Source organism: Acinonyx jubatus, chromosome C2 (assembly GCF_027475565.1).
Source record: "Acinonyx jubatus isolate Ajub_Pintada_27869175 chromosome C2, VMU_Ajub_asm_v1.0, whole genome shotgun sequence".
Lineage (NCBI taxonomy): Eukaryota > Metazoa > Chordata > Mammalia > Carnivora > Felidae > Acinonyx > Acinonyx jubatus.
This window is the reverse complement of record NC_069384.1, coordinates 127,328,889-127,341,746: the sequence shown is the minus strand read 5'-3', so window position 1 is coordinate 127,341,746 and position 12,858 is coordinate 127,328,889. Positions and strand designations below refer to the sequence as shown.

Sequence of the window (12,858 nt, the reverse complement as noted above, 5' to 3'; positions counted from 1 at the left end):
AATGGTAGTCCCCTCAGTGACATGCTGCCTTGTTTTCCTTACTTAGAGGGCTGACTCTGTGTCTGCCTCTGAGATGGGCACTCAACCAATTTCAGACATTGATGGAAATTCTCGTCTTCTGGAAAGTCATTTTACCGACAAATGGCCTTTCTTTCTTTCTCTCCTTATTATCCATAAGGCAATATGTACTCCTCAAAAATTATACATGTTTTGCTTAAAAATAAACTTGAGAGAATTAATTATGTCTTCTTCAAGTGGAGACATCTAAGCAAGTCTGGCTTAAGCCAGCTCTGCCTCAGCATATTACTGAGTCTTTGCCCTGATGTAGCCTGCAGGTTCTGAGACTTCAGTGTTTGAGAATTAGGACAAGCTGTGACTTTTTTTCCCCCCTAAATTATACCTGGGCCTGAATCTGAGTATAGACATTTAGTGGCCCACAAATGCTTGCAGCCTTTATTGGATGAGGCCAAATCTATTCAGATGACCTAATCAGTGAATTACTTCTTTGTAGGCTTTTCCATTTCTGGGGCTGTGGAGACAGACTGTATTTTTCACTTAACCACCCATTGTCACACAGAGATTCAGGTCCTTTCACCTCAGAACCATCTAGTACTACAAGAAATGAGGCTATAATTCTAAGCAGGTTTTGAGAGGACTCAGGATGGGGAGGAGTGAGCCCTTGAAGGCCCTGCCGGCTGGGTGGTAGGAGAGGAAGGAGGTGGGCAAGCGTAGGGTGTGAAGGTGGAGGGAAGAAAGGCAGCCACATCTCCCAAAGATCTGTGAGAAAGAGGCAGGAGGGAGAGTGTGGGTTTGCCCACTAGAGCACCGAGATATGCTGAATGTCACTCATGGCGGGCCCTCTCGGACTTTTACAAGGAGAGCAATACCATCTCTGGCAGCCTGAGCTGGGAGTGATTCAGGAAGCAGGAAATCTTGTTCAGAAGCTGCTGCAAAAATATGAAAGAAGAGCAGAGAGGGCTCTGCGCCTCCACACTGGCAGTGAAGATGATGAAAGGTGTTTACCAAAGCAATCCCATGTGGAAACAAATGTCCTCGTGTGTGTATTTCTTTATGAATGGCCACTGCCTAAACCCTCTGAGATCATCCCATGTCCTGCCTCTCTCCTCCCAGGACCAGCTCTCAGAGCCCCGCTCCCCAGCCAACGGCGACTACAGAGACACTGGGATGGTCCTTGTTAACCCCTTCTGCCAGGAAACACTATTTGTGGGAAATGATCAAGTGTCGGAGATCTAACAGCAGCAACCCTTGCTTTGCCGTTCCCTACCATTCGTCTCTAAATTATAAATATACAAATATATATTATAAATATAACCTTTGTGTAACCCTGACTTAATGAGAAACATTTTCAGCTTTTTCTCCCCCTAAGAATTGTCAACATCTTTTTTACAAGTGTGGTTTAAAAAAAAAAAAACTTTACAGAACGATCCGTGGCTTTATAAAATAAAGGTATTTCTAAGCAAAGCAGTTGCATTGATTGCTTCTCTTAATAACTGTCCTTGAGCACTTGGGGTCCCAGCAGCCCCAGGCAGGTGAGGGAAGAGACAGACCTGTAGAGGTGCGATTTTAAATTGGTCAAGAGTACGGCCCTTTGCGTGCTCCTTAAAGTTCTGGTTCCTCTTGATTCAGTGGGATTCCCTTCCCTCCCCCTCTGTGTACACACCAGTGAAGGCAAGTGGGCCACCGGGGGAGAAGCAGTAGACTCGTGCACAGAGCAGGAAGGGGGAGCACCTCGCCACCCCAGCAGATAAACGTCTTGCACCTGCACAGTGGCACCATTGGCTGTCGAGCGTAATTCCAACTGAGTTAAGGACCGCTGGCAGGAACATGCAGCCCTCAGGAGCCTGTGGAGGACATCGTGGGCGTCCCGTCAAGGCCACATCCCCCTAACATCCCACGACAGGGAGTTTCCACTATGCTAACAGGACTTCCTTGCCCTGGTGGAAAATAAGCCCCTCCCCTTAAGCACATTCCTGCATCCTCTCCAACACCCACATCTGCTTTAAAACTCGTGCCTTTCTCTAGAGATGGTTTAGATGTGGATCCTAGCCCCGGAGCTTTGGTATGCTTGCTCTCCTTCAAGGATCAAATGTTTATTGGGGTTCAGCGTTGTTTTCTCAAAAGGCATCGCACTGTGCCCCTGAGAAACATGTTAAGAGGCCTTGAATTATGGGGCTGTAATTTTCTAAGCCCTCCTGTGATCTTAAACAAGATTGCTAAAGTGGATCACTTGGGAGAAGACATCCTGATATCCCTCCCTGGCATTGCAGACCTGCCTGTGGGTCAGCAGACAGGCTTGCCATCCAGCTCGCATTCTCCAGTCTCCCCTCCACTGCTCCCCTCGCCTGTCCACGCTCAGGAGGGCTCAGACCCACAGAGACGCAACAGAGGCTTCCACAGATGGCTGCTTCTCACTTTTTCCCTAATAGAGAGTGGTTGGGAGAGAAGATAACTGCTTTGACTCTTTCTCTAAAAGAAAATTAGTTTGATAGTATATTTTCAATATAGATGTTCTTATAGTCAGATTGGGAATTGAACTTGAATGTTGATTCGTATGTTCGTGTTGTTGCTGTGGTCTTTTTATCATACCTTTTTCCCTTCTTCCTACATTTCTTTTTTTTTTTTTTAAAGATGGCCTTCAAAAATGTGTGTTCTCAATGTTGTATGAACCTACTTAACATGAGTTTGGTGGATGTGTCTCTTTAAAGACTCTTCAACCCACAAGGAAGCAGGTTAAATGTTGCTCTGAGATTCATTTCCCAGTGTGCTGCTGTATGACCTTTTAACCTTCTATTTCTGTTAACTATTGCATTTAATATAGCAATGTGTGTGCGTATATATAGAAAGAAATCTGTAAAGTAAAATTATATATAATATATGTAATCAAAGATACATATGTTATATATACATATGTGGATGTATGACTTATTTTTCCTTATCCACAGAATTCAACTACCATGTATATATAAATAAACTTATTTTACTAGCCAGAGGATTAAGTTGCTAATACATTTTGCATTCTTTTCATTTTAAAATAACTTTTAAGTCTTCCTTAAGTCCCGACACTGCCTAATGTCCATCTGTATTTTTTAATCTATTTTAACAATAAGTTGGGTTTTATGAGTAATGAGCTATTGGCAGTTTGTCATTTGGTAATACCAATCCTTTAGAACATGTTTGTGACTTCTCCAAAAGTCCTCTTTCTTTAGGTCTTTGGAAACTCTGGTGTCAATTAAGGTACATCCCTTCTTCCCCTCTCCCTCCACAGGGCTGGGGGTTTTACTGTACGTATCAGAGAAAGGTCAGAGAAAGCTGGGGTTAACCTGTCCACCAGGTTACCACCAGAGTTACCATTCTGTAGGAAATAACAGTGCCTAAACATGACACCTGTGCAAACAGCTTCATCAGTAGTTTGAACCCTTCATTTAGCCTTGGATGATACACCCTGAAATTCCTGCAGCCCCTCAAGACCCAGGCAGCAACCCCTGTGCTAGGAGGATGTTATTATAAGAGTCTGGCGGGTGCGGTGGGGCCTATAGGGTGCCTCAGTGGTGGTGTTTGCACCAAGAATGCCACGTCTAAATAAGGACACTGCCACCTTTTACTTGATCAAGTTGGTTCCTTAATCTGTTAATCATATACCAACATTGATATTTATACAGTATCTTCTGTGTCAACTCAGACAAAGTAGAAAGGGGAAAAAAAGTTATGGTGTCCTAATCAGCAAGGAAGAGCACATAGAATATCCCAGTAGGTAACTGTAGTTTTGAACTCTACTTGTGTGACTTTGGATAGTACCCTGTTCTCTAGGTGGTGGGAGACAGAGGGCGTCCTACATAAGTCACTGGACTAGGGGTCAGATGAGATTTTCTTGTCCTAGCTCTGTTAGTTTCTGGATAGGGGACCTTGGAAAAGTCATTGCAGCTTTCAGGATCTTCATCACATAAGGAGTTAACAACTGATCATTTGACATGTGATGATACTTCTGGAATTGTACAGTGCACAGCCCAAATAGCAATACATGTCAACCCTGTACCTACCTTCCAAGGTTAAATTGAGAATTCAATGAAACAAAGTATGGAAATTATGTACAGCACTAGGATAGATTCAGTACTTACTAGAAATTGGCTCCCTTCCCCTTCTCTCACTTGAGGTACGTCCCCGTGGTGCAGGATTTGGGATAAATATCCAGCTCTGGGTTTTGGCTACTTGGTTTCTCTACTGTAAAACTTACGTGCAGTGGGGTTTATTTAGGTCCATTTTGTTATCTCAGGATAACAAAGAGGATCTTTTCTAGATATGGGAAAGTAATTGAGGTATGACCATAACAACAGGCCTTACTGGATGCTGACAGCAGGAATTAAAACCCAGGGGGTGTCATCAAAACCTAACTTGAAGCACCCACCCTTAAAGAGCTTACTGGAAAACCTTCTCTTTGTTTTGATTTACTAGTTTTCTGGCAAATGGAGAAACAGAGGTGTAGGGGACAGCTACAGCATAAAAGGTGCCCAACATGTGTGGGACCTGAATTCCCAGGATCCCTTGCACTACTGCATTAGGGAGAGCTCAGGCCAGTGCATGGGAAGCAAGATCCAGAAAGGTGAAGCAACGTGGCCATGGTCAAGCAGCTGATAAACAGCAGTGTTGGGGGAAGAAAAATGCCACAGAAGGACCTGAAGCTGCTACCAAGACTGAAGGAGGGGAAGGGAGGCAACAGGTTTGGTTTGTTTCTCTTCAGTTCATGGGGCTGCCTCCCACTGTGGCTGGTTCACATCCATTTCCATCCTCTATTACCTGTGTGGACGTGCATGCACATTCACACATTTACATACACAACACATGTAAGGATGTAGAAAGCTCTGAAATCGGCCCTGGCACACCTGGATTCAGTCCTGGGTCACTACACTTGTGATCCGAGGCCTTTGGGTCTCAGTTTACTCATCTGTGAAATGGGCTGCTTGATGCCTGCCTTGCTCTCTCTTAGGTAGTAAAGTACACAAATCCAGATGAGCCACCCCCACAGTCCGCACTGATCCAGCACCCCCATCACCAGCAGAAAAATCTGGGAGGTCAGGCACATGACCTTGCAGAGAATGCATGAGTGCCTTTCTGCACGCAGCCCTGGGCAGGGCCTGTTTCCCTTTCAGCTCGGTGAATGGTGGAAGCTCATGGAAAACAGCAGACAAAGCAGCCCTGGGGATAGGGGAGCTTCCAGAGAGGCCCACAACTGAGCCACAGGGACACTGGGGCTGGAAACCAAAAGTCACTGGGCTCTGTAAGCCCACTAGGCACAGCAGAGGCAGAAGGGATGACGAGCAGCAGGCGAGTGGTGGTGGACATGCCCACCAGTACCAGCTCCAGCTTGCCCCTCCAGAGGCACAGGGCGTCCTTTGGGGGAACATGGTCATCATCCTCCCTGGATAGCCCCCCAGCCTCCAGGACCAATGCCATGGGTGGTCTCGTCCGAGGACCCAGAGTCTATGTAGGGATGGTGCCCAGTGGGTACACAGGTGGCCTGGGCACCCGCGTGACACGCCGGGCCCTGGGCATCAGCAGTGTTTTCCTGCAGGGCCTGCGGAGCTCAGGTCTGGCCACAGCACCAGCTCCAGGCCTGGAGAGGAACCTCGGTGCCGTTGAGGACCTGGGGGGTTGCCTGGTGGAATACATGGCCAAGGTTCATGCCCTCGAGAACGTCAGCCAGGAGCTGGAGGCACAACTGCGCGTGCACCTGGAGAGCAAGGCCACACGCTCCGAAAGTTGGGGTGCCCTCAGGGCTTCCTGGGCCAGCAGCTGCCAACAGGTGAGTACGTGGGCTATGCCCAAGGGCTTTGTGTAGGGTCAAGGCAGCTGGGGGGTCATCATCAGAGAGCAAGGATGCTGAGGCAGGGGCAGGGGAGTGAATGGCTCAGGCCAAAGAAACTGACCATAGCCTCTTACTCTTTCATGCTCGGAAATACTGATGACAATGATAACAATGACAGTCGCCATTTACTGAGGTAGAATAAGGGCCAGGTCCATAGGAGTCCCTGTACATGCACTGTCTCCTGTGTTCAAAGCAGTGCTAGGCAGGGACTTATTCACTGACTGCATTTTTCAGATGAGAAAACTGAGGCACAAAGAAATTAAGTAATTTGTCCAGATCATGCAGCCCATAGGGAAGCTGAGCTTTGAGCCCAAATTGTTCCAGTTCCAAAGCTTGCATTCATCCCATTAGCCTGGGCTGACTCTGTACCCTTTGTATTAAGCAAGAGTTTTTACAGACATCATCAAATGGAACACCATCGAATGGATATGGCATTAAAAACAATGGATAAATGGGGGTGTGTTCCTGTATTCATCGACTACAGCACTGTCCAATAGAAATAGGAGCCACAGGGTAATTAAAAAGTTTCCATTACCCACAGTAAAAAAAAAAAGTAAAAAAGAAACAGATAAAGTTAATGTTAGCATATCTTATTTAACTCAGTATATTTTAAATGTTATTTCAACATGTAGTCAATATTTAAAATATTAATGAAATAATTTACACTGAAATAGAACTTTCTGCCGTGATTGAAATGTCGTATACCCACACTGTCCAGTCTGGTAGCCACTAGCCACATATGGCTATTGAGCACGTGAAATGTGGCCAATAAGATAAGGAATTGAATTTTTATTTTTATGTTTATTTTATTTTATTTTGTTTTGTTTTGTTTTATTTTATTTTATTTTATTTTATTTAAATGTAAATATGGGCTCCTGGGTGGCTCAGTCAGTTGAGCATCTGACTCTTGACTTCAACTCAGGTTGTGATCCCAGGGTTATGAGATCAAGCCCCAGGTCAGGCTCAGCGCTGAGTGTGGAGCCTGCTTAAGATTCTCTCTCTCTCTCTCTCTCTCTCTCTCTCTCTCTCTCTCTCTCTCTCTCCCTCTGCCCTGTGTGTGCTCTTTCTTTCTATATAAATTAATAATAATAATAATAGATTTAAATAGCCACATGTGGCCAGTGGCTATCTCATGGGACAGGGCAGGGCACAGAGGTTTCATCATTCCCCCTTGCTTGGTCAGGATGTGCTCTCCAGGCTGATTGCTGCAGAATGCTGAGCTCATCTGTCACGTCTGGCCTGCGGCCTATGGTTCCACCACTGGGACTCCAGCCAGCATTGCATATCTCATCAGGTCTCTGTGGGTGGCTCTTTCTTGTCCCTTCCCTCCCCCACCTCCACCTGACAAAGGCTGGCCTTAGGATCCCTCTGAGCTAGATCAGCCTCCAACTCAGCTAGGAACTGCCCTTGTACCCTGGGGCCCAGCACGCAGTCCCCTGAGAGGAGGTCACAAGCCTCCATTTGTGTGTGACTGGGTGATGCAGAGCAGGAACACTAAGAGGCTCCCCATTCCCTGCCTGCCTCCCATTTCATCCCAGGATGTTTCTCCTTCATGGGCTAGGCAATCAGTGCCCAGCTGTCAGCTCAGTATGTGTGATGTGCAATACTGTCCTCTTGGCTTTCCTCTGGAGCCGTTGTCCTGCTTGCATTGATCTGGGCTGTGAGAGAAAGCCAACTTAAGAGCAGCTTGGGGCTTAAAGCTGTCAAATCTAAGACAGCCATCCCTCCCAGATCCTCCCTGGCAGCCCTGAGTCCAAATATTTGTGTCCTATAAACCACCAGGCTGTCCCCAGATATTCCAATGTTTCAGCATGTGCAGGACAATTTCTCACATTCAGATGCCACACAGGCTTTTCATGAGAATTCAGGCATCCTGATTTCTAAGTCAGAAAGTATAGCCACAAAACATAGTCCATATTCAACTGTAGCTAGCTACAGGAGATTGGGCAACTTACTCAACTTCTCTATGCATCATTGGCCTTATCCGTAAAACGGGTCTAATGCTGTGGCTATTACAGCGAATCCATAGATATGTAAGTTGCATGGTTCCTGCCTGCAGGTAGACTACAGGTCAGAAAGCTACACCATGACAGCAGCACAGCCGCAGGGCTGCCAAAGCAAAGGCTGGATGCCAAGACATTCAGCCCTGACACTGGTGGTCATTTTCCTCTTAAATGACCATAACTGGGGCACCTGGGTGGCTCAGTTGGTTGAGAGACCGACTTCAGCTCAGGTCATGATTTCATGGTTTGTGAGTTCGAGCCCCACGTTGGGCTCTGTGCTGACAGCTCAGAGCCTGGAGCTTGCTTCTGATTCTGTCTCTCTCTCTCTCTCTCTCTCTCTCTCTCTCTCTCTCTCTGCCCCTCCCCCACTCACACCCTGTCTCTCTCTGTCTCAGAAATAAATAAACATTAAATGACCATAAGTGAGATCCTTCATATGACTACAGAGTTCTCTTTTTCTGCCTTTTTTTAAAGCATGAACTTGAAGATACAGTTAGACCAACCTGTAAAATGAAGTTATTTCTGTATCACACAGCCCAGCCTTCCAGCCATATTAAGCTCTGTTCCGCCACAAAGAACCAAAGAAAATTCTACATATGCACATTAATTTTCCTTTGTTGCAGTTTCAAAGCTGACCCACGCTTTCTACCCCTCCAGGCTTCAACATAAAGCTTTAAGATGGCTTTGCTGATGCCTGCTCTCCTTCCTGGTGTTCTCTACCAGTCACCAGCATCATCTTTTGGACATATGGGATCTGACTGTATTATGTCCCTGCCCAACACCTTTCTGGACTCCTCATCACTGTCAGGACACAATCCATGACTCTGGGCTCAGTCCCCAAAGCCCTCATGAAGCCACGTCTCTGTCCCAGCCACGCCACCCACCTAAGAGACCCTGAACACAACTGCGTGTCCTCAGCCTCCTCCTTTGTGATGCTCCCCCTGTTCCTTCTGTGATCTCATGACAGTCTCTACACACATCCACGGTGGTAGTTAGTTACCATGTTGTCCTGTGGTCCCTTGCCTGGCTGTGCCCTCACACTCTTGGCCACTTAGGAAGAACCAGCTCTCCCCACCAGTGGAAAGACTGGAAAGAGCTTAAACTAGTTCAGCTTACAGTGAACTTACATTTGGATGTGGGCTCTGCCACCTGCTCACTGGGTGCCTTTGGATCAGTTACTTAACTTCTCTCAACTTGTCTCCTCAGTTGCCATTTGGGGATTACTTTATCTACTGAGGAGAACTGTTAAGGGGGTTAACTGAATGTTACAGACCCAGTAAAATTAGTGACTAACAGCTTAGAGAGACTGCTTCACTCACAGCATTGCAGCTACCTGGAGCCATGTACAGGATTGATGCTCAACCGTGAGTGGGGCCCCGCTTCAAATCCTGGTTCTGCCACTTACGTGGACCAGCCATTCCTTTGCTCTATGTCCCCCTTTCACTATCTATAAAATGAATGAGCACTTCCCAGGGTCCCTGTGTGCATGAGATGAAATAAGATGCAAAAAGGTGCATTGGGAACTGTGAAGTACAGTACGCAGGCAGCAGGCCATGCTGAGTCAGAACACTCCACCCCAGTACCCTGAGAGCCGAGCCTCAGACCAAGGGACTCGCCTCTGGAGGCCATGGCCCCCTTCAGGGCCTTAGCTGGATCCTTTCTTCCTTTCTCCACCCCAAGAGTCCTCTTCACCCAACAGCTGTGCGATGATAGCTCCTTCCCAAGCCCTATCTGTCCTCAAACGGCAGGCCCAACTTCTGGCTACTCAGAAACCCAACTTCTGGCTAATCAGAGACAAAGCCTTTCCCACTGGGGAATGGGGGCCCCCACTGCCTTCCAGGGTGCTTTGTCATGGAGCCCTAGACCCACCAACCAGCCAGTTCCCATAGAACTGCAAGAGGGGCCCACCCCAACCAGGGCCCCTAACCTCTTCCAGGCCTAGAGAACAGACTACCAGAAATTCATTTATTTCAGAAAGTGCTGCCTTCCCCTCACACAGGCTTCAGAGGCAGCCATGCCATGCTAAGAGTGTCTGGGCTCCAAGAATCCAAAGCTCTCAGCTGCTCAGTCCTGCGACCCTGGGAACCCCAGGCCCCCACCCACCACCAACTCCAGTTAGGGCCTCGTCACAGGCTCAGGGAGGGGCGGGTTGCTTCCTGGGTGTGGCACAGAACCAGGAATGGCAGCACCACACTGCATCTAGAAGGCAGCTAGAGGGGAAGGGCGAGCCTCTTGTCTACCCTTGACCCAGGCACCTGCAGGGCCACACTGAAGTTCAATCCTCTTAGCGTTGCCTATCCTCCATGGGTCAGAGTGGCCGGTCTGTGGGAAAGGCAGATGCCAGGCAGGGAAGGAAGGCTAACCAAGCAGTTGGTATACCACACAGTGCCCCAAATAGTGGGGCAGGGCCCCCAGGGAGCCTAGAAGAGTTTGCATTTGCCCCCTTGAGTACCCTTGTGTCTGAGGATGTGCAAGATTAACTAGCAAAAATTACCATGACAAGACAAGAGAAAAACCACAGAGTTTTATATTTTGCCACCATTATTTATTTATTTTATATTTTACCACCTTTCAAAGCACTTTACCCCCTGCCTTTGGAACAAGGAGCTCCATGTTTTCCTTTTGCACGAGGACCCACAAATCACATAGCCAATCCTGCTAGGGTTAATGTATACAAAGTCCCTTTTCACTTCCAAACCTCTCTCTCCCCACTCCTCAGTTATATTAGAAACTCAGCCACTTCTGCTAAGCAATAAAAACAGGAAAACTCTCAGGTGATGGCCCCAGAGGCCAAAGAGGGCACAGTCCCTGCCCATTGCTTGGGCAAAAACTGACTCTTTTCCTCTCCTGCTTTGCCGAGTGCTCCCAACTTCTCTTGCCAAGTGAATGGTGCTCATAATAAGTTCTGGCAGCAATGTCAGACCCTTTCATCTTCAAATAGGCCAAACACAAGCTTGGAATTAGGCAGCCTCCCTGTCTCAGAGCTGCAGAGAAAAGGAGACTGGGACAGAAGAGATGCAGCCATGGAGGCAGAGTCTCAGAGCACAGGGAGCAAGCCAAGGCCAAGGCCAGAGAGATGCTGCCTGGGAAAGAAAGGGGAACGTGGAGGCTTCAGTTTCCACTGAAATTATTGGTCTCCGTGGGAGAAAACAGCAGCTTACACCTCACACAGCAAAGGTTGTTAGCTGGAAGAAAGGGGAAATCAAAATCATTAAAAAGCAAGAGAATTAGAATTTAAAATGAACCTGATTTGAATATTTTTCCTGCCTTTCACAGTTCCTCTTTCTGTCCTTGCAAAGAGAGACCCATACTCTGGGGATCTGCCTATTTGGGGAAACTGCTGGAAACTTAGCCAATCCAGGTGAGGGCCAGTTTCTCTCCCCACAGAACCTGTGGTCCTAACAGGGTTTTTTGTTTTTGTTTTAAAAGAAAAAGAAACAAGAACTAACCCCCCAGCCCCAGCCCCCAGTCCCCTGAATAAGAAGGCCATAAGATCATTGTTCATGATTCACAACCTGGTGTCCCTGAAAGGGGGAGGGAGAAAGAACCCTGAGCTATTTTAGTATCTGCAACACCCTGCATAAATTTACCCAAGATAAACCACCCCATCTCTTCTGAGTACTGTACATGTACTTTGGTCAGAGGAGGCCAGTAAGTTAACTACTTTGTTAGCCAAGTTATAAAGGACACTAAAGTATCATTAGAAATGTTACTTTATGGAGAAAAAAATGTATTTAGGAGAATTCCTCTCAGGGAGAGTGATATATAAGAGTGGAAGAAATCTTTGGAGGGAGCAGAGGCAGGGAAGGAGGCATGAGGCTTCCCCCAAGGGTCTTGGTCCAGTAATATAGGCAGTCACCAAACTGCTAAGAAGGGTAGTTTCTGATTTCCTGGGGGTTCTAGCTTTGCTAAGTAGAGGATATCTGTGCAGAAGCAAAACTCTGCTACAGAATACAGGGGGGAGAAGGAGTCCTGTCATTGGAGGCTCATTGTCAAATCTCATAAGATCTCTTAAAATGCGCCAGCCATGTTGAAGAGTAGAGGACTGGGCTGTCCCAGTGACGAAAAATAGGGGATGGGCTACAAAGACTGACAGCAAATTCTTCACTGATCTTGCTACATCTTGATTTCTCATCTGAACAATAAGGATAATTGGAGACTTTCTTGACATGATAAAATAGCTAAGAAATAAATACAAGAGGACTTCCTATAGAAATTAAGAATAAGATAAGGATGCCCACTATCTTTACTGTTATGGAACACTGGTCAGAGGTCACAGTTAATGCCACACAAGAGAAAGCAATTGGAGGTATAAGGATTGGAAAGAAAGAAGGAAAATGCTGGTCTTTCTGGAAAGCCCAAAAGGATCCACATGAAAACTGTACAATAGAAAATAAGTTAATTTAGGAAAGTAGCAGATTATACACATTAAAGACATATGCTAAATATATATATACGCACACATAGACATATGTTTATTTCACATATAAATGTCTGCCATCTCATTTATGATAGCAAAAGTTAAAATAACTCTAAATAAACTTAACAACAAATGTCCAAAATGTATATGAGACAATAATAAACCTCTCTTGAAAGGCATAAACGGAAACAAAGACCATGTGCTTGAATATAAAGACTCAAGAAAAATGTCAGTTCTCCCTAAGTTAATTTACATATTTAATGCAATCCTAATTTTACAATATCATAGGGTTTTTTTTTTTTAACTACAATGGCTTATTGTAAATTTCATTTGTAAAAACATAAAGGCAAGAGGGGCGCCTGGGTGGCTCCGTTGGGCATCCAACTTCGGCTCAGGTCATGATCTCACCGTCTGTGAGTTCGAGCCCTGTGTCCGGCTGTGTGCTGACACCTCAGAGCCTGGAGGCTGCTTCGGATTCTGTGTCTCCCTCTCTTGCTCTGCTCCTCCCCTGTTCATACTGTCTGTCTCTCTCTCAAGAATAAATAAAACATTAA

General features: G+C 46.4%; 2 protein-coding genes across 8 annotated transcripts in view; both read left to right on the top strand.

Annotated features, from left to right (window-relative positions):
* The window catches only part of TMEM108 (transmembrane protein 108), a 367,083-nt gene extending 365,601 nt beyond the window's left edge, over positions 1–1,482 (top strand). For all 7 annotated transcript variants that reach the window (XM_027061828.2, XM_053221443.1, XM_015085606.3 and 4 more), the window contains one exon: positions 1,132–1,482. In XM_027061828.2, the coding sequence (XP_026917629.1) occupies positions 1,132–1,254 (123 nt within the window). In that variant the 3' untranslated portion in view covers positions 1,255–1,482. The remainder of the gene's footprint in view (positions 1–1,131) is intronic.
* Positions 1,483–5,179: 3,697 nt separating this feature from the next.
* Positions 5,180–12,858, top strand: part of BFSP2 (beaded filament structural protein 2) — a 68,494-nt gene continuing 60,815 nt past the window's right edge. Inside the window, exon 1 of the mRNA XM_015085813.3 lies at positions 5,180–5,818. Coding sequence (XP_014941299.1) covers positions 5,327–5,818 — 492 coding nt within the window. The 5' untranslated portion in view covers positions 5,180–5,326. The remainder of the gene's footprint in view (positions 5,819–12,858) is intronic.